This window comes from Hypanus sabinus, chromosome 28, assembly GCF_030144855.1.
Source record: "Hypanus sabinus isolate sHypSab1 chromosome 28, sHypSab1.hap1, whole genome shotgun sequence".
Taxonomy (NCBI): Eukaryota; Metazoa; Chordata; class Chondrichthyes; order Myliobatiformes; family Dasyatidae; genus Hypanus; species Hypanus sabinus.
In genome coordinates this window covers 34,280,287-34,307,023 of record NC_082733.1, presented here as the reverse complement: position 1 = coordinate 34,307,023, position 26,737 = coordinate 34,280,287, and the positions used below count along the sequence as shown (strand labels likewise).

Sequence of the window (26,737 nt, the reverse complement as noted above, 5' to 3'; positions counted from 1 at the left end):
TGCGGTTAGTGGTGTTCCACAGGAATCTGTACTAGGACCTCTGCTTGTTTGTGATGTAAATAAATGACCTGGATGAAAATGTAGCTGAGCAGATTAGGAAGTTTGCAGATATAAAGATTGGTGCTGTTGTGGATACTATAAAAGACAGGCGAAGAATACAACAGATTACAAATCAGTTGTAGATATGGGTGGAGAAAAGGCAGATAGAGTTTAATCTTGGCAAGTCAAATGTAAAGAAACAGTATACTGTTAAGGCAAGTTCAAAAATTAGTATGTTACTGCTTTATATAACTCTAATTGGAGTATTACAGTTTTGGTTGGCACATTATAGGAAGAACGTTGAGGCTTTGGAGACAGTGCGGAAGAGGTTTACCAGATGCTGTCTTGATTAGAGGGCATGTGCTAAAAGTTTGGATAAACTTGAGTTTTTTTCTCTGATAGATGCTAAAAGAAGATCTGATATTTGTAAGATTATGGGAGTAGACAGACAGCACCTTACCCTCACTCCACAGTTTGCAGTGTCTCAATCCAGAGGGAACACGTTTAAATTCGAGAGGGGGTCATTTTAAAGGTGCTATGAGTGACAACTTTAATTTTTTTTATCCTTCTTCACACCTGCTCTATAAGAGGTCCCAACACTGATTCCTGTGGAATACTACTGGTCACTGCCTTGCAGTCAGAATAACACCCCTCTACCTCTAGCTTGTATTCTATGGGCAAGCTAGTTTTGAATCCAAAATTGCTATTGGTCTCATGTAGGTTAACCCTCTAGATCACCCTACGACAAGAGAACTTGCTGAATGCCTTTTTAAAGTCTACTTATAAATATCCACTGCTCTCCTCTCATCATCTTTGTCATCTCCTAAAAAAGAAAATACAAGTTTATAAGACTTGACCTGCCCTTAAAGGTCAGGTAGACTATTGCTGATTATCCCATATTGTTTCACACATGGAAAGCATACCCAAGAATCCTCTCCAATAGTAGAGTAATTGATGGACCATTTATGTAGTGGGTCTCTCTGTGACAATTTTAAGGTTACAAGATACCTGTGATTGCATTGAAATTGAATGCATATATAACAGAAATTAAACTTTGCACAAAGTTTGTAACATTACTTTATTAGAACTCACAAACAGAACAGTTAAATTATTCAGTTCAAGTATAGGAGCACTGGTTTGCAGCAATGTAGAACATTTGTTCTTTCCTAATTTAGGATACAGAAATCACCACTCTTTGTTAGATAAAACTCGATATCCTACCTTGCTAGACTAGAATGTGTATTGCATAGTTAGTCTTAATGGTATAACATGCAGCATTCCTGAGCTGCATCATGTCCAGGAGCAGTTCCTAGTTAAAAAAATGTTAACATTCTTTTGAAGCCTCAATAAATGCAAAACATACTGGCTTTATTTGCATAGGCTTTCAGTAAACAGAGGTTCATCATTAGACAGTTTATGAATATTCTAACTTCAGATGTATTTTGTCTCAAGAGAGACCTGTAGTTTTGGATTTTCAAAAAGCTTTTTACAAATTGATGAGAAGAGCTCAGAGTTAAGTAACTCATTATCCAACAACTTGTTATTGTTCTGAAGTTGCTTCATTTGTAGGTAATAGGCACTTTCTCAGTTACATTTTACTGAGACCTTTAAAATATTGGATCCTGTTTTCTAACAGAAAAATGTAATAGTAATTGTTACATAATAACTTACACAAGGAATATACAAAGAGACAATGAGGTTTTATAAAGTTCAAGCTCACCATATTTGTGGCCTTATTCAGTTCAAATTGCCATTTCCCTAAAGTTACTTGCCTATGAAGGGCATCACTGAAGGGACCTTCCCCAATGTCCATAAAATGTCAACTCAGATTAATATAAAATTTAATCCTGAAAAAAAAGTTTTAGGTAAAAGTGGGAATACTTACAGAACTAGTCCTCAGATAAGCAAGGTCACAAAACTGAATATAGGACCTCCTGGTCTATATGGCTCAATACCTGGGCAAATAGCACAGGGCACCTGAAACATTAGAAGTTAAAAATATTCTTTGCAAAGGTAAAAATTCAGAGAGATTTCAGTCTGGAATAGTGGTTGTCTGACAAAAATACATTGTTTTCTCAAGTGGCCTGAAACAAATTACATGAAGTGCTCTTCCCTTCTATTACTAACAGCGCTAGAAATGAAACTAAGTTACTATGCTTTCAATTTCAGAGATTTATCTCCAAAACATTGTAATTTATTGCAATGCTACTGTTGATAACAATTATGCATTACCATTTCAGAATGCTAGAGTGCCTGGTATTTGTTCCCACTTTCCCCCTTCCTTTAAGTAATAATTTCCAGACTAATGTCTTGTTATAAGATGTCAATTAAATTTTTTTCTTTTTCTTCCCATTTATTCTGTTGGGATAAGAATGAGAAATAAAATATCGATAAAGCAGAATAGCAAGATCAGGCAGTCAGTAAATTTCCCCTCACAGATCAAAGAAACAGATTGCTGTATTTTCCAGGTTTTAGTACCCAAATGGCATTTTGCTAACTTGAGCTTGGTTCCACATGAACACAATAGATATGTTTATCTAGGGAAGCAAAATGGGAGATTGTTCCAAGTTCATGGGAATAATCCTCAATGGAAATCATTGTATTAACCAATCTAACTCAAAAGATTCAAAAAAAACAGTTGAATTTGTCAAAATATTAAAATTCACCAATATATCTTATGAATCTGAAGATACAGACTGAAAATGCTGTTTCCATTTCAGAAATTCTCTCAATTTTATCAGAGAAATAATACAATTCTTATTACTGGATATTTATTCATGGTCTCAACTTCAGTACTGGATGTGTCAAAGTCAGAATTGAAAGAATAGAGGAAAGAAGGCCACATAAACCCACTACAGCAGCACTGGTTTTGCAGATGCCAAGTTTGTCTAGTGGGAGGGTGAGGTCACAAAGGTTTTTAACAATGTCAAGCAATACAGGAGGATTATTCCTAAGGCATTGAAAAAGCAGCACAAGAAAAACTTTAGCCTTGATCCTTGCTATCCAGATACACTCTTTTTGCACATGATTGTTTTCCAGGGTGGTCATAGATTTACTCTGTTGTCTTCTCTGGGCAAGTGCTTCTTCTTTCACGAGCTGGACAACTTCATAGATATCTCTCCCCAGGCTGACAATCAGTGAGAAGAAATAGTAATGGTTGCATCGCTTGCTCCACTTCTCTTTGTTGATATTACTCAGTCCCGCTGCTCCTGCCCAGAGAATGTTATCACAAATATAGTACACAGCCCGACTGAGGGGAATGACTGTGAGGCAAAACCTAAGCACCGGATCTGAAATATGAATGTTCCTTCTGGCTGTCTGCACTGAATCCAATGTGTTACCCAAACGGAATACTGAAATAAAATAAAACAGAATTTAACATGAGCCCTTACTCATTATCAGTGGTTAAAATATTTAATAATGAGTCTGGGTGAGGCAGAAGTGATTTAAATTTTGACATTCTGTTTGAGTTTTCAGAAAGCAAGATTTCTTCCATTTGCAATATTACACACAGTAACTGTTCAGTGATCAGGAACAAAAACAGATACACCCATGTAAACACAGGAGATTCTGCAGATGCAGGAAATCTTGAGCAACACACACAAATGCTGGAGGAATTCAGCAAGTCAGGCAGTATCTATGGAGGGGAATAAACAGTCAATGTATTGGGACAAGGCAGGTTAGACATCCCCATGTGTTAGTATTCTTTAATGCCTGGCCAAAAAAAAAAACTAGTCTTGAGCAATTTGAACTGCTGTTTAAAAGACTTACACTGATGTCAAAGTGTATGGGAAGTGTTAAGAATATTACTGTATATCAAAAACCATTTTCTTATTGTTTCTTGTTCTAGCAATTTCTATCACATGAATCTGACAAGGATTTTATAATTAATTGAACCAAATGCAGAAATTCCCTCCAAGTGATAAACTCATATTCCTTCTTACTCACACAAACATGTATAGCTTGGATCAATGGGTAACCCTCTCACTTCACAACACAGCTGCTCAACCTCAATGAACTGGGATGATTTTCAAATTTAGTAATGAAACGCTAAATTATCTCTGTTGACCTTGATTACTATTAAATCTGACCCTGATAGTGTCATAAGAACATTAGAAAGTTTATGACAAGAACAAGCCATCAAATCTAACAAAACTTGCCAGATTGCTATTCACATAGTGTTGAAATAACTATCAAGCTTAGATTTGAAATCCTAAGTTACTATTTTCAACTACACAACTAGGTAGCTTGTTCCACATTTACACAGCTTGCTGTGTAAAGAAATGCTTCCTGATGTTAGTCTGAAATCTCGCTTTAACCAGTCTCCACCTATGGCCCCATGTCCTCGTTGATGAATTAACTTTGAAGCAGCAGATGGCATCCACCTTACTCATACCCTTAATGATTTTGAACACTTCTACCATGTCCCCTCTCATTGAGTCTATTCAGCCTAAAAAGATTTCAATCTTTCTTCATAGCTCTTATCGCGCAGAGTCTAGTCACCTTTCTCTGAACTCTTGCAGCTCAGATTTTCTCCCCATTTAGAAAATAGTCTGCATATTTATTTCTACCACCAAAATGCAAGACCATGCATTTTCCATCATTGTATTTCATTTGCCACTTTCTTGCCCATTCTCCTGGTCTGTCCAAGTCCTTCTGCAGCCTTACGGTTTCTTCAACATTGGTGTCTCTCTACCAATTTTCGAATCATCTGCAAACTTGGCATCAAAGCCATCTATTCCATCATCCAAATAATTTATATACAGTATAAAAAGCAGTCCCAACACCACGGCCAGTGGAACCATAGTCACTAGCAGCCAATGAGACAAGGATCCTTTTTATTCCCATTCACTGCCTCCTACCAAATCAGCCAATGCCAATGCTCTCACCACGTTAGCAACCTTCCTGTAAAAGTGTCATGGGCTCTTAACTTGGTAAGCAGCCTCATGTGTGGCACCTTGTCAAAAGCCTTCTGAAAGTCCAAATATACAACATCCACTGCATCCACCTTATCTATCCTACTTGTAAAAGACAATAGACAGTAGGTGCAGGAGTAGGCCATTTGGCCCTTCTAGCCAGCACTGCCATTCACTGTGATCATGGCTGATCAGTACCCCGTTCCTGCCCTCTCCCCATATCCCTTGACCCCGCTATCTATGAGCTCTATCTAACTCTCTCTTGAATGCATCCAGAGACTTGGCCTCCACTGCCTTCTGGGGCAGAGCATTCCATAGATCCACCACTCTCTGGGTGAAAAAGTTTTTCTGCATCCCTGTTCTAAATGGCCTACCCCTTATTCTTAAACTATGGCCTCTAGTTCTGGACTCACCCATCAGCGGGAACATGCTTCCTGCCTCCAGCATGTCCAATCACTTAATAATCTTATATGTTTCAATCAGATCCCCTCTCATCCTAATAAATTCCAGTGTATACATGCCCAGTCGCTCCAATCTTTCAGCACATGACTGTCCCGCCACTTCGGGAATTAACCTTGTGAACCTACGCTGCACTCCCACAATAGCAAGAATGGCTTTCCTCAAATTTGGAGACCAAAGCTGCACACAATACTCCAGGTGGGGTCTCACCAGGGCTCTGTACAGCTGCAGAAGGACCTCTCCTCAAAGAATTCCAACAGTTTCGTCAGGCAAGATTTTCCTCTCAAGGAAACCATGCTGAGTTTGTCCTATTGTGTCCTGTGTCATCAAGTACTTTGTAACCTCATCCCAACTATTGACTCCCAACCACTGAGGTCAGGCTAAATGGTCTACAATTTCCTTTCTGCTGCCATCCTCCTTTCTTAAAGAGTAGAGTGATATTTGCAATTTTCTAGTCCTCTGGCATCATGTGGTGTCCAATGATTTTTGAAAGATTATTGTTACTGCCTTCACAATCTCTACCACTAACTCTTTCAGAACCCTAGGCTGCAGTTCATCTGATCAGAGTGACTTGTGTACCCTTAGGTCTTTCAGCTTTTTGAGCACCTTCTCCCTTGTAATAGTAACTGCACTCACTCCTCTTCCCTCACATTCTTCAACATCTGGCACACTGCTAGTGACTTCCACAGTGAAGACTGATACAAAATACTCATTTAGTTCAAATGTCATCTCCTCCCATTATTATTTCTCCAGCCTCATTTTCTAGCAGTCCTATATCCATTCTCATCTCTTGTTTATTTATGTTAACATACATGACACTTGGTACTTTGATATCGTTTGCTAGTTAGCTTGCTTTCATATTTTTCCTTCTAATGAGTCTTTTAGTTGCTCTCTATAGGTTTTTAAAAAGCTTCCTAATTCTCCATCTTCTCACTAATTTTTTGCTTTGTTGTATGCCTTCTTTTCCTTTTATATTAACATTGACTTCCCTTGTCAGCCATGTTTGTACTAGTTTGCCATTTGAGGATTTCTTAGTTTTTGGAATACATCTCTCCTGTACCTTCCTTATTTTCCCAGAAACGCACACCATTGCTGCTCTGCTGTCATCCTTCCCAATATCTCCTTCCAATTTACTTTGGTCAACTCCTCTCTCATACCACTGTAATTTCCTTCACTCCACAGAAATACTGCTACATCAGACATTACTTTCTCCCTATCAAATTTAAAGTTGAACTCAATCATATTGTGATCAGTGGCTTTTAAGGGTCTTTTACTCCAAGCTCCCTAATCGCCTCAGGTTCATTACATAATGCCCAATCTAGTATAGCTGATCCCCTCATAGGCTCAATGTCAAACTGCTCTTAAAAAAAATCTCATAGGCATTCAAACTCACTCTCGAGATCCATTGCCAACCTGACTTTTTCCAATCAACTTCCACATCCCAGCTACAGTTGGGAGGCCTGTATATAATTACCATCAGGGTCCTTTCACCCTTGCAGTTTCTTAACTCAACCCACAAGGATTCAACATCTTCCGATCCTATGTCACATCTTTCCACTGATTTGATGCCATTCTTTACCAGCAGAGCCATGCCACCCCCTATGCCTACCTTCTTATTCCCCCGATACAATGTGTAACCCTGGAGATTCAGCTCCAAGCTACAATCACCCTTTAGCCATGATTCAGTGATGGCCACAACATCATACTTGACAATTTGTAATAAGTTCATCCACCTTATTTCTTACACTCCATGCATTCTGGATTGTTACCTGTGCCACACACCAGTGAGGGTAGAAACAGGGTGATTTGGCAGATAAATGCATGGCTGAGAAGCTGGTGCAGGGGGCAGGACTTCTGGTACTTGGATCATTGGGATTTCTTCTTGGGGAGGTACCTATATAAAATTGATGGGTTGCACCTGAGCCCAAGGGGGGAGGGGAAGGGAAACGATATTCTTACAGGCAGGTTTGTTAGAGCTATTGGGGAAGGTTTAAACTAATTTGGCGTAATTTGGCAGTGGAGTGGGAACTGGAGTGAAGGGACTTAGGATAGGACCAATGGTTTAAAAAAAAAACAAAGATCGCATGCAGTCTGACTGTCAGGAAGGGCAGGTAGATGACAGGACAAAATTCAGTCAGGATTCCAACATCCGGCATGAAGAATGTAAAATGGCCATTTACCACGCTAGGTAGAGCAAGAGAAAAAAAAAAGAGAATCTTAACAGAAACTTACTCAGAGCCAACGCCTCTTTTGTGCCAAAGCCTGACAATCCTGTTCCTTTCTACTCCTAATGAAGGGTCTCAGCATGAAAATGACTGTTTATTCCTCTCCATACATGATGCCTGACTTTGAGTTCCTGTGTTGTTCTGGTTTCCAGCATCTGCAGAATTTATTGTTTAACTTTCAACACAGAGGGGAAATTGGATAATGATAGTTATAACACTCGGTGTTACTATTAGGTATGTTTATAGTCAACACCATTACATTGTTGGAAGATTTTTGTTGGAAACATTGCTTCTTCAATGTGGAACTATGATTAGTTATTTCTTTCCTGAAATTGGCTACCATTCATGAACATATCAGAAATCTCACTACAGATAGAGTTCAATGGATGTCCAGTGCTTGGAAAATCTACAGATATAACAAGTTATCAAATTTATTCAAAAGTGACTGCCTATGCTTAATTTGAAATCCTACTGCACATCAGCCTTGACGATACCCGATGTGGGAAATCCTTGGAGAAAAGAGGTTCTCAGAAACAAAACTTGTAATAACAAATTAATCCATTCATTTTTAATTAAATGCTTTGAAATAACAAAGAATTGCAGAGGAACATAATAACCTGCTTTTCAAATTATTACTCCTTGTAAATGTTAGAAACATAGAAAACCCACAGCACAATACTGGCCCTTTGGCCCATAATGCTGTGGAGAACATGCACTTACTTTAGAAATTACCTAGGGTTACCCATAGCCCTCTATTTTTCCAAGCTCCATGTACCTATCCAGGAATCTATTAAAAGATCTTATCGTATCCTCCTCTACCACCATCGCCAGCAGCCCATTCCACACACTCACCACTCTCTGCATAAAAAATTTACCCCTGACATCTCCTCTGCATCTACTTCCAAGCACCTTCAAACTGTGCCCTCTCGTGTTAGCCATTTCAGCCCTGGGAAAAAAGCCTCTGACTTTCCACACGATCAATGCCTCTCATTATCTTATATTCTTCTATCCCACCATGACAACCCTGTTATTATTACACCTTTCCAGAATCTGTCTCCCTATCTACTCCTCAATGTCCCTGTTACGATTGGATGGCCTATAAAAATACTTATTAGAGTAATTGGCCCCTTCCTATTTTTAACTTCCACCCACAGAGACTCAGTAGACAATCCCTCCTCCTTTTCTGCAGCCATGACACTATCTCTGACCAACAATGCCACGTCCCCACCTCTTTTGCCTCCCTCCCTGTCCGTTCTGAACCATCTAAAGCCTGGTACTCAAAGTAACCATTCTTGCCCCTGAGCCATCCTAGTCTCTGTAATGACCACAACATCTTAGTTCCAAGTAATGATCCACAGTCTAAGCTCATCTACTTAGTTCATTATGTTTCTTGCATTAAACACATCTCAAACCATTGGTCTAAGCGCATTCCTTCTCTATCACCTGCCTATCTTCCTTCTCACACTATCTACAAGTTTTCTCTATTTGTGAGCCAATGCCTCTTCCTCCAGTTTAGTTTCCACTCCCCAGCAATTCTAGTTTAAACTCTCCCCAATAATATTAGCAAACATCCATGCCAGGATATTGGTCTCTCTAGAATTCAAGTGCAACCTATCCTTTTTGTACAGGTAACACCTGCCCCAAGAAGTCCCAATGATCCAGAAATCTGAATCACTGTCCCCTGGTCCAATCCCTGAACCACACATTTATCCTCCACCCCATTCTATTCCTATACTCACTGTCTCGTGGCACAGGCAGTAATCCCAAGGTTACTACCTTTGGAGGTCCTGCTTCTCAACTTCCTTCCTAACTCTCTGTAATCTGTTTTCAGGACCTCCTCCCTTTTCCTAACCATGTCATTCGTACCAATATGCATCACAACCTCTAGCTGTTCAACTTCCCACTTCAGGATATTATGAACACGATCAAAAACATCCTAGACCCTGGCACCTGGGAAGCAAACTACCGTACGTGTTTCTTTCCTGCATTCACAGAATTGTCTGTCTGACCACTGACCCCTATTACTGCTGCCTTCTTCCTTTCCTTACTCTTCTGAGGAACAGGGCCAGACTCCGTGCCAGAGGCACAGCCACTGTTGCTTCCCCCAGATAGGCTGTTCCCAGCCTCCCAACAGTACTCAAACAGGAGTACTTATTGTTACGGGGGACAGCCACAGGGATATTCTCTGGTATCTGACTCTTGCCCTTCCCTCTCCTGAATGTTACCCACTTATCTGTCTCCCGAGGCCCCGGTATGACTATCTGCCTATAGCTCCTCTCTGTCACCTCCTCTCCATCCCTGATCAGATGAAGGTCATCGAGCTGCATCTCCAGTTCCCTAACCCAGTCCCTAAGGAGCACACCTGGCACAGATGTGGCCTCCAGGAGGCTGAGAGTCACCTGGACATCCCACATCTGACACCCGGTACAGAACAATGGCCTCACAGACATAATTCCTGTTTCTATTCTTCACTGGTAACTTACCTTGCCTTGACCCGTTATTGCTGAAGCCCCATTGAACCAAAGCCCTCCTACTCTGCTACCCGCTCTAAAAACTATCTCACTTTAAACTCTTCCCGCTAGTCTAACTTGCTGATGTCCACGCATTTGCACAGTCGTGCCTCGATCAAACCATTAATAATCATTGTTCTCTAATGATTACCAAAACAAATATGGGGTGTGGCATTCTTCCTCCTCCTGCAGCAGGTTGGATACTTACATTTACGTCCTGTACTCAAGTTAGATTCCAGATGTTTAAGTTTGGCAGCCAGCTCCTTTTTACTGCCATCCTTGTGAATGAAGTAATTAAGTAATATGCATGCATATTGAGTGGTTCTGAAAGAAAACAAAATGCAAGCACAGAGCTCATTTCCCACTGCATGCAACAAAAAGCAAAGTAATGCTTATGGCAAATGTGCAATCCTTAATACATGGCTTGGATGAAAAAAAAGTCAGAGCATGCTTTTAAAACTGATAAACATCTGCCACTTTTTCCTGCAGCTTCCCACAGCAGGGTTTACAATAGACAATCCAGTTGAGAGTGAAAACCAAGTTTTATAGATGAAATGAAAGAAATCGTACTCAAAGAATCTTTGAAGGGTGGCAGGTCCATGCAAACAGATTAATTAAGCGTCATTGGAAATCATTAGAACTAGCAATTTAAAACCAGTTTTAAAATAGTGTGTAGATGGGCTAGAAGGAAAAACTCTGCCTTGTAGGATGACAGCCACCATTTACAGAAGAGGAAGCAAACATCTTTGTCATTAATGCATTGAGGGTGCAAATGGAAATATGTTGAAGCTGAGGAAAATCTGAGCCTGCAGGATAAGCAAGATTCATTTTTGGATAGCTTTAGTAGAAATGTCTAGTGTAATAAGCATACAGACTAGTAAACTGGTTATCTACAACAGAATGATAATATTTAAAAGCAATTGCACTGAAAAACATGAAGACAAAGCAGACACCAAAGAAATTAATTTCTCCCTGTTCAGCACTATAACCAAAGACAAATTAAGATGCTTTTCTAGACCAAATACCAAGAGAATGTAAGAAATTAACTGAACTTCTTGAGCATACACATTTCAGGAAGATAGTTGACAGGGCGAAGAATCATAGCACATCATTTGCATTACATTGCTAGATAGTAATATCTGACTGAGCACAAAGAAAAATTCCTTCAGTTTCATTAATGCCATCAGATGTACATCACTTAATCTGAATTTACACTGCTAGACTCACATCCATCAGGAATTTTAATGTTACACCCAATAAATTTGATTTGTCTATCACTTACAAAGCAAAACCATTACAGCACATTTCAGGAGGAGCATTACCAATGAAAACTTAAAACGGAGCCATTGGGACACTGCTAAAAAAAAAAAGCACAATTAAAGAAACAAAGGGAAAAAAAGCAGACAAGATGTTCAAAACTTTATCTCTAGAGTTAAACACTTGATTCACAAGTTACAGAAATAGAGAGGTTTATACATATAGGAAGAACAAAACAGTGGAACTGACAAATTTTAAAATGATTCATCTAAGACAACAAGCATTTGATAGGGTGTTTGTCATGGAAAATACAACATGAAAGATATGCTTGAAGTTCAAAGGTATAGTCCAAAATACAGTCAAACCAGAACACCCTACATGCCTAGATACTTCACTCACCTTCAATAAAATTTAAATTCAAGTAATTGAGGTCCCTGACAGTCCAAAGGATTGAGTAACTTCAAAACAAGCTTGTCAGTGCATTGGCTTTGCACTGCACCCAGTGCAAATCTACTTTCTCTAAGTTACTTAACCCCATCGAGGCTCCAAATATGGATTAACACGGACAGCTTGGTGTCAGTGCAAAGTCTGAATCATTTGGCATTCCTAACATACTTACAGTACAAAAAAACTTTGATGTGAAAAAATCCAGAAAATAAATTTTCATACCTGGAATATTTTAGTTTTACTCAACATTAAAGCATACCCTAAAGTTATATGCAGATACTGGTCTACCTCAGAACAATACAATTTAAAAGGATTTTTTAAAAAAAATTACTGTATGGCTGTATCTTACTGATACCTTTATGTGTGTGCAACTGTGTTTCGTTTGGCTGTGTTCATGGTTTTTCATGTACGGTCGAATGACAATTAAACTTGAATAGAATTGAACTGAAGTACTGTGTGAAAGTCTTAGGCATCCTAGATATTTTACATGATTTCAGATAGTATGGCCTCCACAGAACCATGATGTCAAAATCATCAAGGCGATCTGGCATGGCCAGACAGATGCAAGTGAATCAGCCAAAGTCTGCAGAAGAACTGTGGCAAGTTCAGCAAGATGCTCGGAATAACCTACCAGCCCATTTACTTACAAAACTGCATGACAGTTTATCTAAAAGAACTGATGCCATTCTAAAGACAAAATGTGGTCACACCCAATATTGATTCAATTTAGTTTTTTTTAAAAAAACTGTTGTTTATAGTAAATTTACTATTCAGAAACTTTTCATTATTTTTGAAAGCATCTTCACTTTACAGATTTTTACATGCCCAAAGACTTTTTCACAGTACTGTATATATGCCACAGAAGTATATAGAAATTATACAGCAGCATATACAAATTTTAATTGCAGATTATTTCCAACAATTAAGATAGTTCAAAGACTACAATTCTAGCAAGCTTCAGTAAGTATTTGTATATAAACTAAATAGTGACATTCTACTTTTCCAAATACTGCAGAAGAACAGGCTCTTTAAGTCAACAAAAACAAACAGGTTAGCCACCAGGCACAACTTGCACAATGTCTGCATAAAGCTGGAATTTTTGTGATTACAAACTGGATCACAATGCTTTCAATTGTCAAAAGAAAAAAAAAAGCTAGGAATACAACTAAAGGGGAAGGAAGGTAGCGAACTCAAATGAAAATACAAACAGCTCAGTTCTATATCCTGGCAGTGCATAACTATAATGTGAACATATATACCTGAAAATTTTGTCTCTTCCTTGGCTGAGGGAGGTAAACTTCACATAAAAATCCATGGACAGTTACGGGAACCAGCAGAGATCACTAGAGCTTGGGTATTTTAAGAAAACCGATGAGCCCAGGAGCTGACCCAAGAAAGACCCAAATTTCCCAAAGTAACCACAACTTCGGTCTGTAAATCAGCGGGAAGTGATAAAAGAAAAACATGGTTTTAAAAAAATAAAGTCAAATACAGTGTACCTACAATAAGTGAACTACTTCTGACCCGATAACACTGATCTCACTAACACCCCATCGACTTATTATGACTTAAGTTAATTACGTACTTAACTATTTTCTAATCAATTCTAAGGCTAGGAGAACTCCTCTCACTTCGACCTTAACCCCGATCCCCTCTTCATCAGGCCAAAGATTATTCCACACATTTTAGATATTAATCCAAATGAAAATCGCGAAGATTGCCAATGTAAAATGGGAAAAAGATTAAAATATTCCTTAAAAGGATGCAATTACCCGATTCAAAACACCGAGTTAACTAATTTTACGGCCTTTGGCTTCCTCATCTCCCCCACAACACCGGCGAGGAGCCGGCGGACGTTTTGATGGGACGGACAGTACTTCCGGTCTTGGTATCCTAGCAACGGGAGGCGTCAACGAACTTCTCTCCGCAAGCCAAAAGGACAATTTGCTTCAGCCTGAAAGTTGTGCAGGTTGGTGCATTTATTTCATTTTAATTTATTATATTGTTTATTGCTTTTTGTAAACAATTCTCCCTTAAAACAATCGTCAACTGCTATGACGAAGCCTATGGCCAGCCATTAACATAATAAGAAGCAATTTTCATTAAAGTATATATAGACTTACGGAAAAGTTTAAGAGTCTATGTATATTTCCCTTTATATAGAACTTGCTTGTTATAATGTTGATTCCACTCGGAAAACAGTCCAGGGAGTCTGGATTGAATTATTAGGTTTGAGCATTACATGTTTTATTCTTTACATTAAATTACTTAAGTGCAGTAGAAAATTGGTCATTGGCATGTTCTTGTCACCTGTATCAAGGTATAGTGAACAGCTGTTTCATGTGGAGAAGTCTATATAACAGGTGTAATTTCAAGTTAAGTTGAAGCATATTTGCAATAGGGTATTGAATGGGTGCAGATAGGAGACATAGCCTTTTCCCCAGGATCAGGGAATCAAAAATTAGAGGGCATAAGTTCTGTGTGCCTAACAGGACCGGAAATGATTGTAGGACCTCCTGACTACATTGCTGTTGGGGCAGGAGGTGCAAGCTGGGATTAGTGGTAGGTAGTTTGTGAGATGACATATTTCTTCTGCTATTCGTGCTGACTTCTGTGTACATCTGATGCATTGTTCAAGGTTCTCAATATCATCCTGAATGTTTCTTCTCTATCTTGAACTGAAAAAGGTCAGAGAGCCAATTAAGATATTGCTTTTTCTTTCAAAGAGGCTTTAGAAGCTCTGACCACCTGGTAATCTCTCTGATTAGATTGTTGTTTTTTGACATTTACTTCTGATGGTATATGGACTGTGATCATAACTAAAGGGTGTACAACATACCGATCTCAGTAAACAAGGTTCATTGTCCTGATCCTTTTTAATGTTTTTCTCATTGCAACGCTACACCTCATCACCAATGAATGGGAGAGTGGATATAATCTTCAGAATTTTCACCTGTCAAGAAGTTACAACATGGAGATGATAGCTGTATGCAGTACCATGCAAAAGTTTTAGACACTCGGTTTTTTTAATATAAATTTTATTTTAGATGTTTTAGATGTCATTGCACAACACCCAATCCAGAATAGCTGATCATCTACTGGGCTCAACCATGAGCTGCTCTAAAAAAGCCATCTCATAAACACTCTACAAATTCTACCTCCTGTAATCCAGCACCAAACTGATTTTTCACAGTCTGCCTGCATATTGATTTTCCCAATGACTGTCGTAACATTCCCCTTTTGGTACGCATTTTCTATCTCCCATTGTAATTTGTAGCCCATGTCCTTACTACTATTTGGGGGTCTGTATACAACACTCCTCTTTTTACCCTTGCAGTTCCTTAGTTCTATCCAGAATGATTCAACACCTTCCGACCCTATGTCACCTTTTTCTAATGTTTTGATTTGGTTTTTTACTAACAGAGGAACGCCACTCCCTCTGCTTTCCTACCTGTCCTTTCAATACATTGAGTACCCTTGAATATTAAGCACCCAGCTATAATCTTCTTTCAGCCTTGTTTCATTGATGCCTGCAACATCATACATGCCAATCTGTAACTGTGGTACAACTTCATCTACCTTATTCTGTATACTGCATGCATTCAAATATAACATCTTCAGTCCTGTATTCACCCTTTTTGATTTTGTCCACTTTTTATGTTGCAATTCATTCTGTTGACTGCAATTTTGCCCTATCAACAGCCTCTCCTCACTACGCATTGCTTCTGTTTGTAAACCAGCGACACCACCTTCAACACTATTATCTGCCTTTCCTACGATACTCCTTACATTGAAATATGTGCAGCTCTGGACACTAGTCGCAACATGCTCGACCTTTTGATTCCTAACTTTGTCTGAGGACTTAGCAAAATCTGCCTCCACAACCTCTTCGCTAACTGGCAATCTGTTTCCTGTCCCCCTGCAGCTCTAGTTTAAACCCCACCATGCAGAATTAATAAACCTTCCCACTAGGATATTAGTCCCCTTCCAGTTCACATGCAAACCGTCCCTTCTGTGCAGCTCCAAGTTTTCCTGGAAGCGAGCCCAATGATCCTAAAATCTTCCCCTCCCTCCTACACCAAATCCTTAGCCATGTATTAAATTGTATAATCTTCCTAGTTCTGGCCTCACTAGCATGTGGCATGGGTAACAATCCTGAGATCACAACTCTGGAGGTCCAGCCCTTTAACTTAGCACTTAACTCCCTGAACTTCTTATGCAGAACCTTATAACTCGTTGTACCCATTTCATTGGCACCAACATTGACCACGACTTCTGGCTGTTCACCCTCCCACTTAAGAATGCTGAGGATTTGATCTGAGATGTCACAGACCCTGGCACTTGGGAGGCAACATACCATCTAGGAATTTTGTTCTCATCCACAGACCTCCTGTCTGAATGGAATCCTCAATGCAGAGAAGTATATATGTTCTCATCCATCATGCAATACAATCAGTAAGGCTTCTGATCAATCCCAACTTCATTCTGCACCATGACAATGACACTAAACATACAACCAAGGTCATAAAGAACTAACTTCAGTGAAAAAAAAATCAAAGAGTCCTGTGACAGATGGTATGGCCTCCATAAAGCCCTGCTCTCACGTCATCGAGGCTGTCTGGGATTACCTGGAAACAGAGAAGCAAGCAAGACAGCCACAGTCTGCAGAAGAACTGTGTGCTAGTTCTCCAAGATGCCTGGAACAACCTACTAGCCAATTTTCTTATAAAACTACAAAGCAGTATACCTAAGAAAATTGATGCAGTTTTAAAAGGACGGTCACACCAAATGTTGATTTGGTTTGGTTTTTTAGTGTTAACATCTTCTCGTAGTAATTTTTTTGATATTTAGTAACTTTTCATTTCATTTTATTTGAAAGCATCTTCGCTTTACATGTGCCTAAGACTTTTGCACAGTGTTGGATGTACAGTATATGTATAAAAATAGTTTTTATTTGTTTTACATACTAATTCACATTGAATCTGCAAACTACTTAACTACAAACTGAGTACTGAAATCTGTGTAAGACGAGGGAGCACAAACCAATCCTCAGAGAGGGATAAAAAGTGGAGTGAGTGAGCAATTTCATGTCAATATCTCTGAGGACCTAACCTGGATGCAACATATTGATGCAGCCATAAAGAACACAAGACTTTGGCTATATTTTAAAAGAAGTTTGATGAGATTAGGCTTGTCAACTAAAACACTTGAAAACTTCTACAAATGTACCGTGGAGCGCATTCTGACTGGCTGCATCTCCATGTGGTGTGGGGGTGGGGGTCCTATTGCATAAGACTGAAGTAAGTTGCAGAAACTTGTAAAATTAGTCAGCTCTGTCATGGGCACCAGCCTCAATAGTACCTAAGATAACTTCAAGGAGCGGTGCGTGAGGAAGGCAGTGTCCGTCATTGAGGATCCCCATTACCTAGGACATGCCCTCTTCTCATTGTCATTGTCAGGAAGCAGATACAGAAGTCTGAAGGCACACACTCAATGATTCAGGAACAGCTTCTTCCCCTCTGCCCTCTGATTTCTGAATGGTCATTCAACCCATGAACACTACCTCACTATTTTTCATTTTGCACTACTTATTTTATATATATATACACACACACAATGTAATTGTTTTTCTTTATTTATTTATCATGTATTTCATTGTACTGCTGCTATCAAGTTAACAAATTTCATGACATATACCAGTGATATTAAACCTGATTCTGATTCTGTTGCTTTGTTGGCATAGTACATGAATATGTTGACCAATAGGATCACAGTCATGAAGCCTGGTCCCTGTCAATAACAGAATTGAACTTTTATTTTGCTTTTGATGTAAGGTTAGATGAACCAAATCCATTAAAGTTGTTCTACTAATGACTTTGTGCAAGGGTTGTGGTGCTTGAGAAAGGTTGTTCACCACAATCTTCTTGAGGTAAATAGAATCTATTGGTTATAAAATAATTAAATACAGAGTAAGGAAAGCTTCACATATGATAATCAAGTACTCACTTCAATTCAGTCTTATAAATGCACTCCAAGTTTAACAAATTTGTGGTTCTCACTCATCATTTTGTGGTTATACTATACAGTTATAAACCAAATGAACAAGAAATTTCACTCAGTACTCTTTGTAATCAACAGATGAAATTTTCATCCCATCTGTACATGTTGATTTAATCAAGACTCTGAAGCCGAAAGCATAATAACACAAGACTGATTTTTACAAATTGTTTCACTCTAAAAGGTAGAGAAGATTGAAACAAGTAAGAAATTATGAATTTATTTGGTTAACTGAGAGTTTAAGATATTGGAAATAAGTTCTATATTTAAGAGTATGTGTGTTAAAATCACAAACACAGGAAAATCTGCAGATGCTGGAAATCCAAAGCAACACACACACAAAATGCTAGAGATGCTCAGGAAGCCAAGCAGCATCTATGGAAAAAAGTAGAGTCGATGTTTTGGGTCGAGACGCTCTTTTCCGTAGATGCTGCCTGGTCTGCTGAGTTCCTCCAGCATTTTGTATGTGTTGCAGTGTAGTAAAATGTTTGATTCTTGGATGCAAAACAGGTAGGTACTTGAAATGGAGAAGGATTGCGGATAAATGCAGCATGTAGAGACTTAATAAATTTTCTGCATGAATCACAAAAATAGGCAGTTAAAACATGTAGTTAGAAAGCAAATGGCATTGTGGTTTTTACTCAAGAGAGTTAGGGTTTAGATTTAGGGAAGTATTGTTGTAATTGTACTAGTGTTGGTGGAGCCACACCTGGAGTACTGTACAAAGTTTTGGTCCGCTTATTTAAGGAGAAATATACCAGCATTAGAAACTGCACAAAAGAGATTCACTACTCTTATTTTTGGGATCATAAGGTTATCACATCATAGCTGAAGATGTTCGGTCTGTAATTTTTGTTTTTATAAGAGTGAAGAATGAACTTATTGAAATACATATATGATCCAGAGGAAGCACAAAAGTGTAGATGCTTAGATGTTTCCATAGGTGGAACTGTCTTGAAAGAGGTTACAAGATAAGTGTGTGGTCATTAAATCTGAGGTATACAGGAACTTCTACGTGAAAAGGTGATGAATTGTGAGAATTCTGTATTTCACAAAGTTTTTGAGGCTAATCATTCAATGGGGGTATTTAAATGAAGGGTAGATTTGTTTTTGAGAGATCAAAGAATTGAACTCAATGGGGAACTGGTGCAGGAGAAGAGCCGAAGCCTGAAGCAGATCAGTTATGATTATGTTAAATGTTGAGACAGGTTTGAGGGACTGAGTGGCCAAATCCTGTTTCTATTTTCTCATATTCTTATGTTTTTATCTTTTTAAGTGTTGAAAAACTGAAGTTGTGATACTTAAAAGAATGTCAAATAACATTATGAAACATTTGGTAATACCATCTCCTTCTGAACATAATTGGAATGACAATGATGAAAATGACTACTATCTAAAAGATCCAGAGCGACTGTTTGATGAGTTACCCCAGCCTTTCAGAATGATTGATAAATTAATTGGCCGCATTATAGAAAATTCTTGTGAAATCATTGAAAAAAGGGAAGCGCAAAGGGAAGTTGAAAGATTGAAGAAAAAAATACCTTTGTGTGAATCATCAGAGGAGATTCGGGTAAGTAAGTGTGTTTTGTAATCTATCAAATTTAACGGTTAAATTCTGTTGATATAGCATGCTTCATAAAAATGGTTATCAAATCTATTTCATTGTATCCTCCAATGAGTTAACTAATCCCTCTCTCCTACTTGTATCCCAGTTGATATAATTTTGTTTTCTCCCCTTCTTACTTCAAAATGCATCCTGTGCTGGAGTGTCCTTGAACCAAATGCTTGTCTGTTAAATGTGAGATAAATAAGGCTGAAGTATTGATATGACCAATTGCACTGGCACTTGAATTCCCTTTCTTACATAAGGTAATTATTTAACAGAAGGCTTTTAAACTCATCTATGAAATTGCGTGAGAACGTTTGGGGTAGGCTCTTTAATTTATCGAGGGAATAGACATGATAAACCAATTGCTTCTTCCTGAGCTACTGAACATATTTCTGGCTAATTAAAAAGTATATTTAATACTTTTGGGTGCACTGTGAAGAGATTTGATTATGGGAGAGAAAGAAAGGGTAATACTGATTTATGATGAGAGTAAACTTTTTAGTCATGTAAAAGGCTATGTAAAAATCAATGGTTCTGTGGTGTTCTTGGCTACTGTAATATTACTGTATCACTATCTCCTTTCCATTTTTGAGCAGGTTCCTGGCAATGTAAACTGCCTTGCAGGTTCTGTGGATGGGAGTTATATTTTTGCTGGACTTTCCGAGGGAGTAGCCGTTCTCAATATGGAGAATCACACTGTTAAAACTGTTTGGCAGACAGAGGATGTTGAGATAGTTGCAGTTCAAGTAAAGAGTGTTGGAAGCCAGCTTCATTTGCTTGCTGCCGTGGATGATATGGGTACTTATTAGAAGTGTTTATCATTTAATTTAACTGTTTCTTATTTCAGCCTCTGATTCCTTGCCAATTTCTCCTGTAATTTGTTATTTTCGATGCGTCAGTTCATTTAATTTATGAGCTGTTTGCTTGTAAGGAATGTCACAGTGAAACCATACACTGATTTTCACTTACATATAACATACGTCCTATGAGGAATTACCATACATCAGTAAAAAGAGAACATTGGCTGGATTTTCTATCTCAGACTCACAAGCAAAGGAGTCAACTGTATTAGACAATATAGAAAAGAGAAAATGATGAAGATGTTCAGGAGGTCAAGATGCATCAGTAGAAAGAGAAATAACAGGCTGAAGACTCATTGTCAGAGCAGTAATGTCTCAATCTCTTGATCTCCTGGTTCATATTGGTAATTTCACAGCGCAATTTGCTCCTTCTTGCATAATAGGTTACTTTCTCCATTTCCTTCTACACCAGTCAAAGCAGATTTTTTTTTCTGCACTATGCCACAATGAATGTGCTAAATAGTGTTTAGTGTTATGTGACAAACACAAGAAAGTCTGCAGATTCTGGAAATCCAAAGCAACACATACAAAATGCTGGAGGAACTAAACAGGTCAGGCAGCATCTGTGGAAAAGAGTAAACAGCCAAAGTTTTCAGGCCAAGACTCTTCTTCAGAAGGAAGCAGCTAGCCTCTTTCCCAATTCCCCCCCCCCAACATTTTTATTCTGGCATCTTCCCCCTTCCCCTGCAGTCCTGAAAAGTTGTCTAGGCCTGAAATATTGACTCATTATTCTTTCCTATAGGTGCTGCTTGACCTGCTGAGTTCCTCCAGCATTTTGTGAGTGTTAATGTAATCTCTGAGGTACTTGGAAGTTGGAAAGAGCCCAATAGTTCATCATTGCTACTGAACTACAATTATATCAACAGAGGTTAGAGTGAAATAATCATATTATTTTTTAAATTAATTTTTGTACAGTTTTAGAGTTAACCAACTTTTGGAGTAGAGCAACATCGATTTTATGTTTGCAATCTCCAATTTAAGTAAAAGTTATATTTCCCCCAAATATAATTGCTTAAATATGCTTTGCATTGGCCTGATTCTTAGTTCTTTGTCAAAAATTCACTAAAATTATTAATGAAGTGAGAGTACAGCATGGTTTGAAGTTAAAAATGTAATGTATGATTGATAATTCCTAGGTGTAGTTACTCATGCATATTATGATAGGAATCTGGTCATCTTTAATGCTCCTGTGCCCTTGACTTTTTATATGATATTTCTATTAATTGCTAATTACTTTCCACGTGTTATCAAGGTTTGTACTTGTGTCACAGAAAGAGGTCGTTTAGCCTCTCAAGTCCTTACGAGCTCCACAGTGGGGTACTTAGTCTAGTCCCATTCCCCTTCTTATTTCCCTGTATTCCTGCAACAAGCTCTTCCTCACAACTTATCAACTCCCTGCTAATTCTTTTTGCCCCTATGCAGTGCACAGAGAGAACTGACCAGCTCTACGCAGGTAGCACCTAAAACCAGATTCTAATAGATCATTCTTGTGCATGGTGGGGAAAACATACATTATGGTATCCCTTGCTTATTATTTCTTGTGACCAAGTCATTCCATATCATTACCAAAAGTATTCAAAACCATGTCTCCTTCTATGTAATTTGCTTCAGATCTGCCTTAGCATGTCCTGCATAATTGTAGTGACTCAGCAAGTGGAATGACCCGATTTAAAAATCCCAGGTCTGGTACTAAAAGATCCCTTCAAACAAAATCACATATAAAATTGGAATATTCTGAGTTAATTTTATTTTGACATTTGTAATGCAAATCTTCTTCAAATATTGACTAAACCTGCTGTGTAATACCAACATTTTCTGCTTTCATTATCGATTTATGGCTTCAATTTATCTTCTTACGATGATGTGTGTGTGTGTGTGTGTGTGTGTGTGTGTGTGTGTGTGTGTGTGTTTATTTATTTATATATATATATATAAAAATTACCTCAAAAAAATCACATTTTCTCGTCAAGGACATGTTTGTTGCGTTTTGTAACAACTTATTTCTCTTTCATTTTAGGTTTGGCACATCTCCTTTTTTATTATGGTGACATATTTTCCTCTATAAAAATTTTCAATGCATCTGTAAGTCTTTTATCATATGAATTGTGTAGATAGAATTGATGAAAATCCTGTACTTTTGATATGCCTTTTTTGAAGATTTGTTGATTGAATCCAGTCTATTGTAGGTATAGGTGACTCAAGCTGAAGAGGCAGCTGGTGTACAACAACTGGCAGCGTCAATCCTACCTTAGAGAGATGCAGTTCTGTACTCTAGAAATTGGATCCATTTGTCCCCAATTTTGTAAGAATTCAAAAATTTCCCAGAGGAGTTTCCCAATGGGTACAATTACACACTACAGTGGTCATGGTAGCATAGCAGTTAGTGCAGTGCAGTTAGAGCTCAGGATATCAGAGTTCAGAGCCATACTTGACACAGGTTCTCAGGTTACTCTACTGTACAGATCCTTCTATGATCAGTATTTGACACATTTACGTTTGGGGCCTTAGTACTGATGACTACCCATATGATGGTAGCTTCTTGTTGGAGCTGGAGTTTTCCAAAGCAGATGCTGGGGTAGCTGAGGCCCTTGATACATTGGTGTTGGTCTGCCTGACCCAACTGAGAAGGGTGAAGCTTCCATTCTTGTGGGAACAAATACTCCTATTGCGAGAAGGCTAGTAGGATCCTGCAGAGAGAATTGGAGAGAATTTTTCTGAAAACCTGGTGAACTCACCCAGTGTTCTGAGCTGTTTTTGAGAAAGTGCGAGCTCATCTTAGGCTGGATGTTGAACACAGATGAGGAACTGTATGGTATACCCAGTCCAAACCTGTCGTGTTATGGCCTGGGGAAGTAGCCAGAGTGATGGGAAACCCCAAATCACCTGAATGCCTGATTCTGAGGCCCTCCTGACAGATGCTCCGGAAGACAGCGAAGAGGAGTCATGCTTACCTTCTGGGGTACTGGTGAGGCCTGAACTGCAGAAACCATTGGCCGTGCACATAAACAGGATGACAGAGATTGTCAGGAACACCTCGAAGAGAGATGCTGCTGGCACGTCTTTTCCCAGTGACCATAATATCTAGCTTTCCTGTGAGAAAACCAGGATAGAGATAATTTCCTGGATCAGAAAAGTTGACAGCCAAATCATTCAACTTAGGTGACTTCCTGGTACCCAAGATGAAAAGAAGCTGACAGAGATTATGTTAAAGTTTGAGAATATCTCTTCTGCTGATGAGTTTGATGTGGGTTGCTCCAAAAGTACTCACCACACCATCTGAGTGACAGAGGACACACCTTTCGGAGAAAGGTCTTGACGATTAGCACCTGCAGGGGTGGAGGACATTCGGCAGCATCTGCGGAAACAGAAGGAAGGCGGAATTATCACTGAGTCACTGAGTCCCTGTGCATCACCCATAGAGGAGATGAGGAAGCAGAATGGAAAGGTACGAATCTGTGTTGATAATCGGACACTGAACCAGTGTACAGTCACTGTCCAGGATTCTGTTCCATGGATCGAGGATGTGCTGGCCTGTCTGAGTGGAGAGAAATGGTTCAGTGTGCTGGACCTAAGGAGTGAGTATTGTCAGATACGCATGAGTGAAACTGACAAGGAGAAGACGACATTCATATGTTCACTTGGATTCTTTCAATTTGATAGGATGCCCCAGGGCATAACAGGAGCACCAGCTATTTTCCAACATGTCATAGAGAAAACTGTTGGGGATATGAACTTGTTTGAGGTGCTAATGTACTTGGATGATCTCATAGTGTTCAGGTGCACCTTGGAAGAGTATGAGACAAGGCTACTGAAGGTGTTGACTGCCTGAAAGTTGAAGAGTTAGAACTGTCACTGGACAAGTGCCAGTTTTGTAAGACATCAATCATCTATGTCAGGCACATATTCTCATGGGATGGAGTAGCTACAGGCTACTGTGCAAATACAAAAAGAAAGAAATATAGTGATAAATAAGTAAGTAATGAATATTGAGAACGTGAGATGAAGAATCCTTGAAGGTGAGTCCATAGGTTGTGGGAACATTTCAATGATGGCAATGAGTGAAGTTATACCCTTTGCTTCAAGAACCTAATGATTGAGGGGTATTAACTTCCTGAACTTAGTGGCGTGAGTCCTGATGATGGATGTTACTTTCCTGCAACAGCGTTGCATGTAGATATGCTCATTGATGGGGAGGGCTTTACCAGTAGTGGACTGGGTCGTATCCACTATTTTTTGTAGGATTTTCCATTTATGGACATTGGTCTTTCCATACCAGGCAATGATACACCCAGTCAATATACACTCCACCACCCATCTAGAAAAAATTGTCTAATTTTTGATTGTCATGCCAAATCTTTGCAAACTCTTAAAGAAGCTGACACCATGTTTTCTTTGTAATTGCACTTACATGTTGTGCCCAGAACAGGTCCTGTGAAATGATATCACTGAGGAATTTTAAATTACTGACCTTCTTCACTTCTAGTTCCTCCTCCTGAACTAGCCTCAGTTTTTATTGATAGTTGTTCTGATGACCACTGCCTATTGATACCAATCACAAATGAACTGGATGCTCTGACCTCTGCTTCATTGATCATCCCACACCACCTGTGGCTATGCAGAACATAGGACTCAATCAAGGTCCCTGATTCCTCAGTCAAGACAAGTAATTGCTTGTGGGGGTGTCCACACAAACACAGAAGTTGGCTGAGTCACCTTTCTCCTACCTTTTCTCCCACGTCCATGCTGTCTTTCTGGTTTTACAAAGCTGTTTTATTCCTATAAGAAAAACCACTAGACACATTACTTCAATTTTTTTGTGTGTTCAAATTGATTCATACCAAGGCCATGGTGCAGTGCCTGTTCTGTACAAATAAACTCTGACTATTAAAAACATACAATGCAGAGAACCATTGATATTGTAACCACGGTAACTGAACAAGTACTTCCAAGGAATGATGAGTCAGGCAACTAATAATGGGTTCATTTAAGATAACTGACTAAAATATGTTCAAACCAGAGTTAGAAGGTCCCAATGCACTGTAAGTAAAAATTGCCGATGTCCCTTAGTTTATAAGGAAAGATTTGTCTGACACAAAATCCCTTTGAATTCCAATTTCGCTGGACCATCTTCTTTAGTATAAAACATTCAGTAAAATAATATACAGCAGGTCTGTATGTGTTTCAGATTAAAGAAAAACTGAGAACAATTTTCTGTTAATGCTCGTGATGTTTCCTGCTTGAGGGTAATGCGTGAAAACATAAACACATTGCAATCTATAACTTATCTAAATCTCTGTTCTCATTGTTTCTAAGGAGAATATAAGTGAAAGAAACACTTGCAGTAAATTTGAATTATCAGATGGTGGAGACTATGCTGGTGTGACTCTTGAAGGTAAAGAATTCTTTAAAGTTTTAGCATGTTCCTTTTCTAGTTTATGTTTCTTCATTTGGCTGCCTTTGCTGCAGTCACTAATTTGAAGCTGTAGATGTCTTGAAAAGTATAATTTTCAGCCATAAATCGTGTGTTTGAACTGTTTTGTACCTAGCATGAATATACTGTAATGGGTCACAATACTCAAACTAGAACAAGTACATTTAGAAACAAACTTGTATAAAAGATGTCCTGTAACCAGTGGTGTGCTACAGGATGAATGGTCATCTGTTGTTGATCATCTACACAATAACAATTTGGATGAGAATGTCGGTGGCATGGTTCGTAAGTTTGTGAATGTTCCCAAACTCGGTGGTATACTGGTCAGTGAAAACGGTTATCTAATATTACAAAAGGATCCAGAATTAGTTCTAGAAAATGGAAAAGTGGACCAAGGAATGGTGGATGGAAATTAGCTCGAGCAAGTGCAAAATATTGCAATTTGGAAAGTTAAAGCAGGACGGTACTTTCATAGTAAATGGTAAGGTCCTGCAAAGTGCTGTAGAACAGATAGACATAGCAGTACAGGTATAAACATGAAGGGGGTGGTGTGTGTGTGTGTGTGTGTGTGTGTGTGTGTACACGAAGTGGTTAAAAAGGCATTCGTCGGAGTACCAAGTGGTAGAGTTGAGAGGTCATGTTACAGCTGTATAAGCCATTGATGAGACAGTACTTGGAGTGTTTTGTGCAGTTCTGGTTGCCTAGCTTTAGAAAGGATGTCATCAAGGTTTAAGGTTGGCAAAAAAAAAGCATCACAAGGATATTGCCAGGAGTGGAGAACTTGAGTTAAAAGGAGAGACTGGATAGACAGGGGCTGTTTTTGCTGGAGCTTTGGAGACCAGGAGGTAATCTCTTGGAGGTTTATTAAATCTTGGGTTGCTCAGATAAGGTGGATGATCATAGTCTTTTTCTGATAGGGTAGTCTAA

General features: G+C 38.8%; 2 protein-coding genes across 3 annotated transcripts in view; one reads left to right on the top strand and one right to left on the bottom strand.

Annotated features, from left to right (window-relative positions):
• Positions 1-1,065: 1,065 nt before the first annotated feature.
• pex11a (peroxisomal biogenesis factor 11 alpha) lies at positions 1,066-13,741 on the bottom strand. Of its 2 annotated transcripts, none has more exons than XM_059952913.1 (4): positions 13,626-13,741; positions 13,113-13,284; positions 10,358-10,473; positions 1,066-3,392 (listed from the first exon to the last, which is right to left on the bottom strand). In XM_059952913.1, exons 2-4 carry the CDS (start codon positions 13,166-13,168, stop codon positions 2,815-2,817), a joined length of 750 nt encoding a protein of 249 aa, XP_059808896.1. In that variant the 5' UTR covers positions 13,169-13,284; positions 13,626-13,741; the 3' UTR covers positions 1,066-2,814. The 2 variants fall into 2 exon arrangements, with proteins under 2 accessions (XP_059808896.1, XP_059808897.1); XM_059952914.1 differs by lacking the exon at positions 13,626-13,741 and adding an exon at positions 11,432-11,506 and having other exon boundaries at positions 13,113-13,225.
• A 5-nt stretch (positions 13,742-13,746) lies between these two features.
• wdr93 (WD repeat domain 93) overlaps positions 13,747-26,737 on the top strand; it is a 69,071-nt gene continuing 56,080 nt past the window's right edge. Inside the window, 6 exon segments of the mRNA XM_059952912.1 lie at positions 13,747-13,822; positions 17,992-18,113; positions 19,187-19,480; positions 20,116-20,317; positions 22,397-22,461; positions 25,693-25,771. Coding sequence (XP_059808895.1) covers positions 19,220-19,480; positions 20,116-20,317; positions 22,397-22,461; positions 25,693-25,771 — 607 coding nt within the window. The 5' untranslated portion in view covers positions 13,747-13,822; positions 17,992-18,113; positions 19,187-19,219.

What these genes read in the sequence shown, in the direction of transcription:
- pex11a (XM_059952913.1), bottom strand. Translation starts at nt 13,168, where the DNA reads ATGGATTTTTATGTGAAGTTTACCTCCCTCAGCCAAGGAAGAGACAAA. An exon ending in GGAAGAGACAAAATTTTCAG is followed by an intron (nt 10,474 to 13,112) that starts GTATATATGTTC and finishes GTTTTCTTTCAG; the next exon opens with AACCACTCAATATGCATGCA. An exon ending in CTTGAGTACAGGACGTAAAT is followed by an intron (nt 3,393 to 10,357) that starts GTAAGTATCCAA and finishes ATTTTATTTCAG; the next exon opens with TATTCCGTTTGGGTAACACA.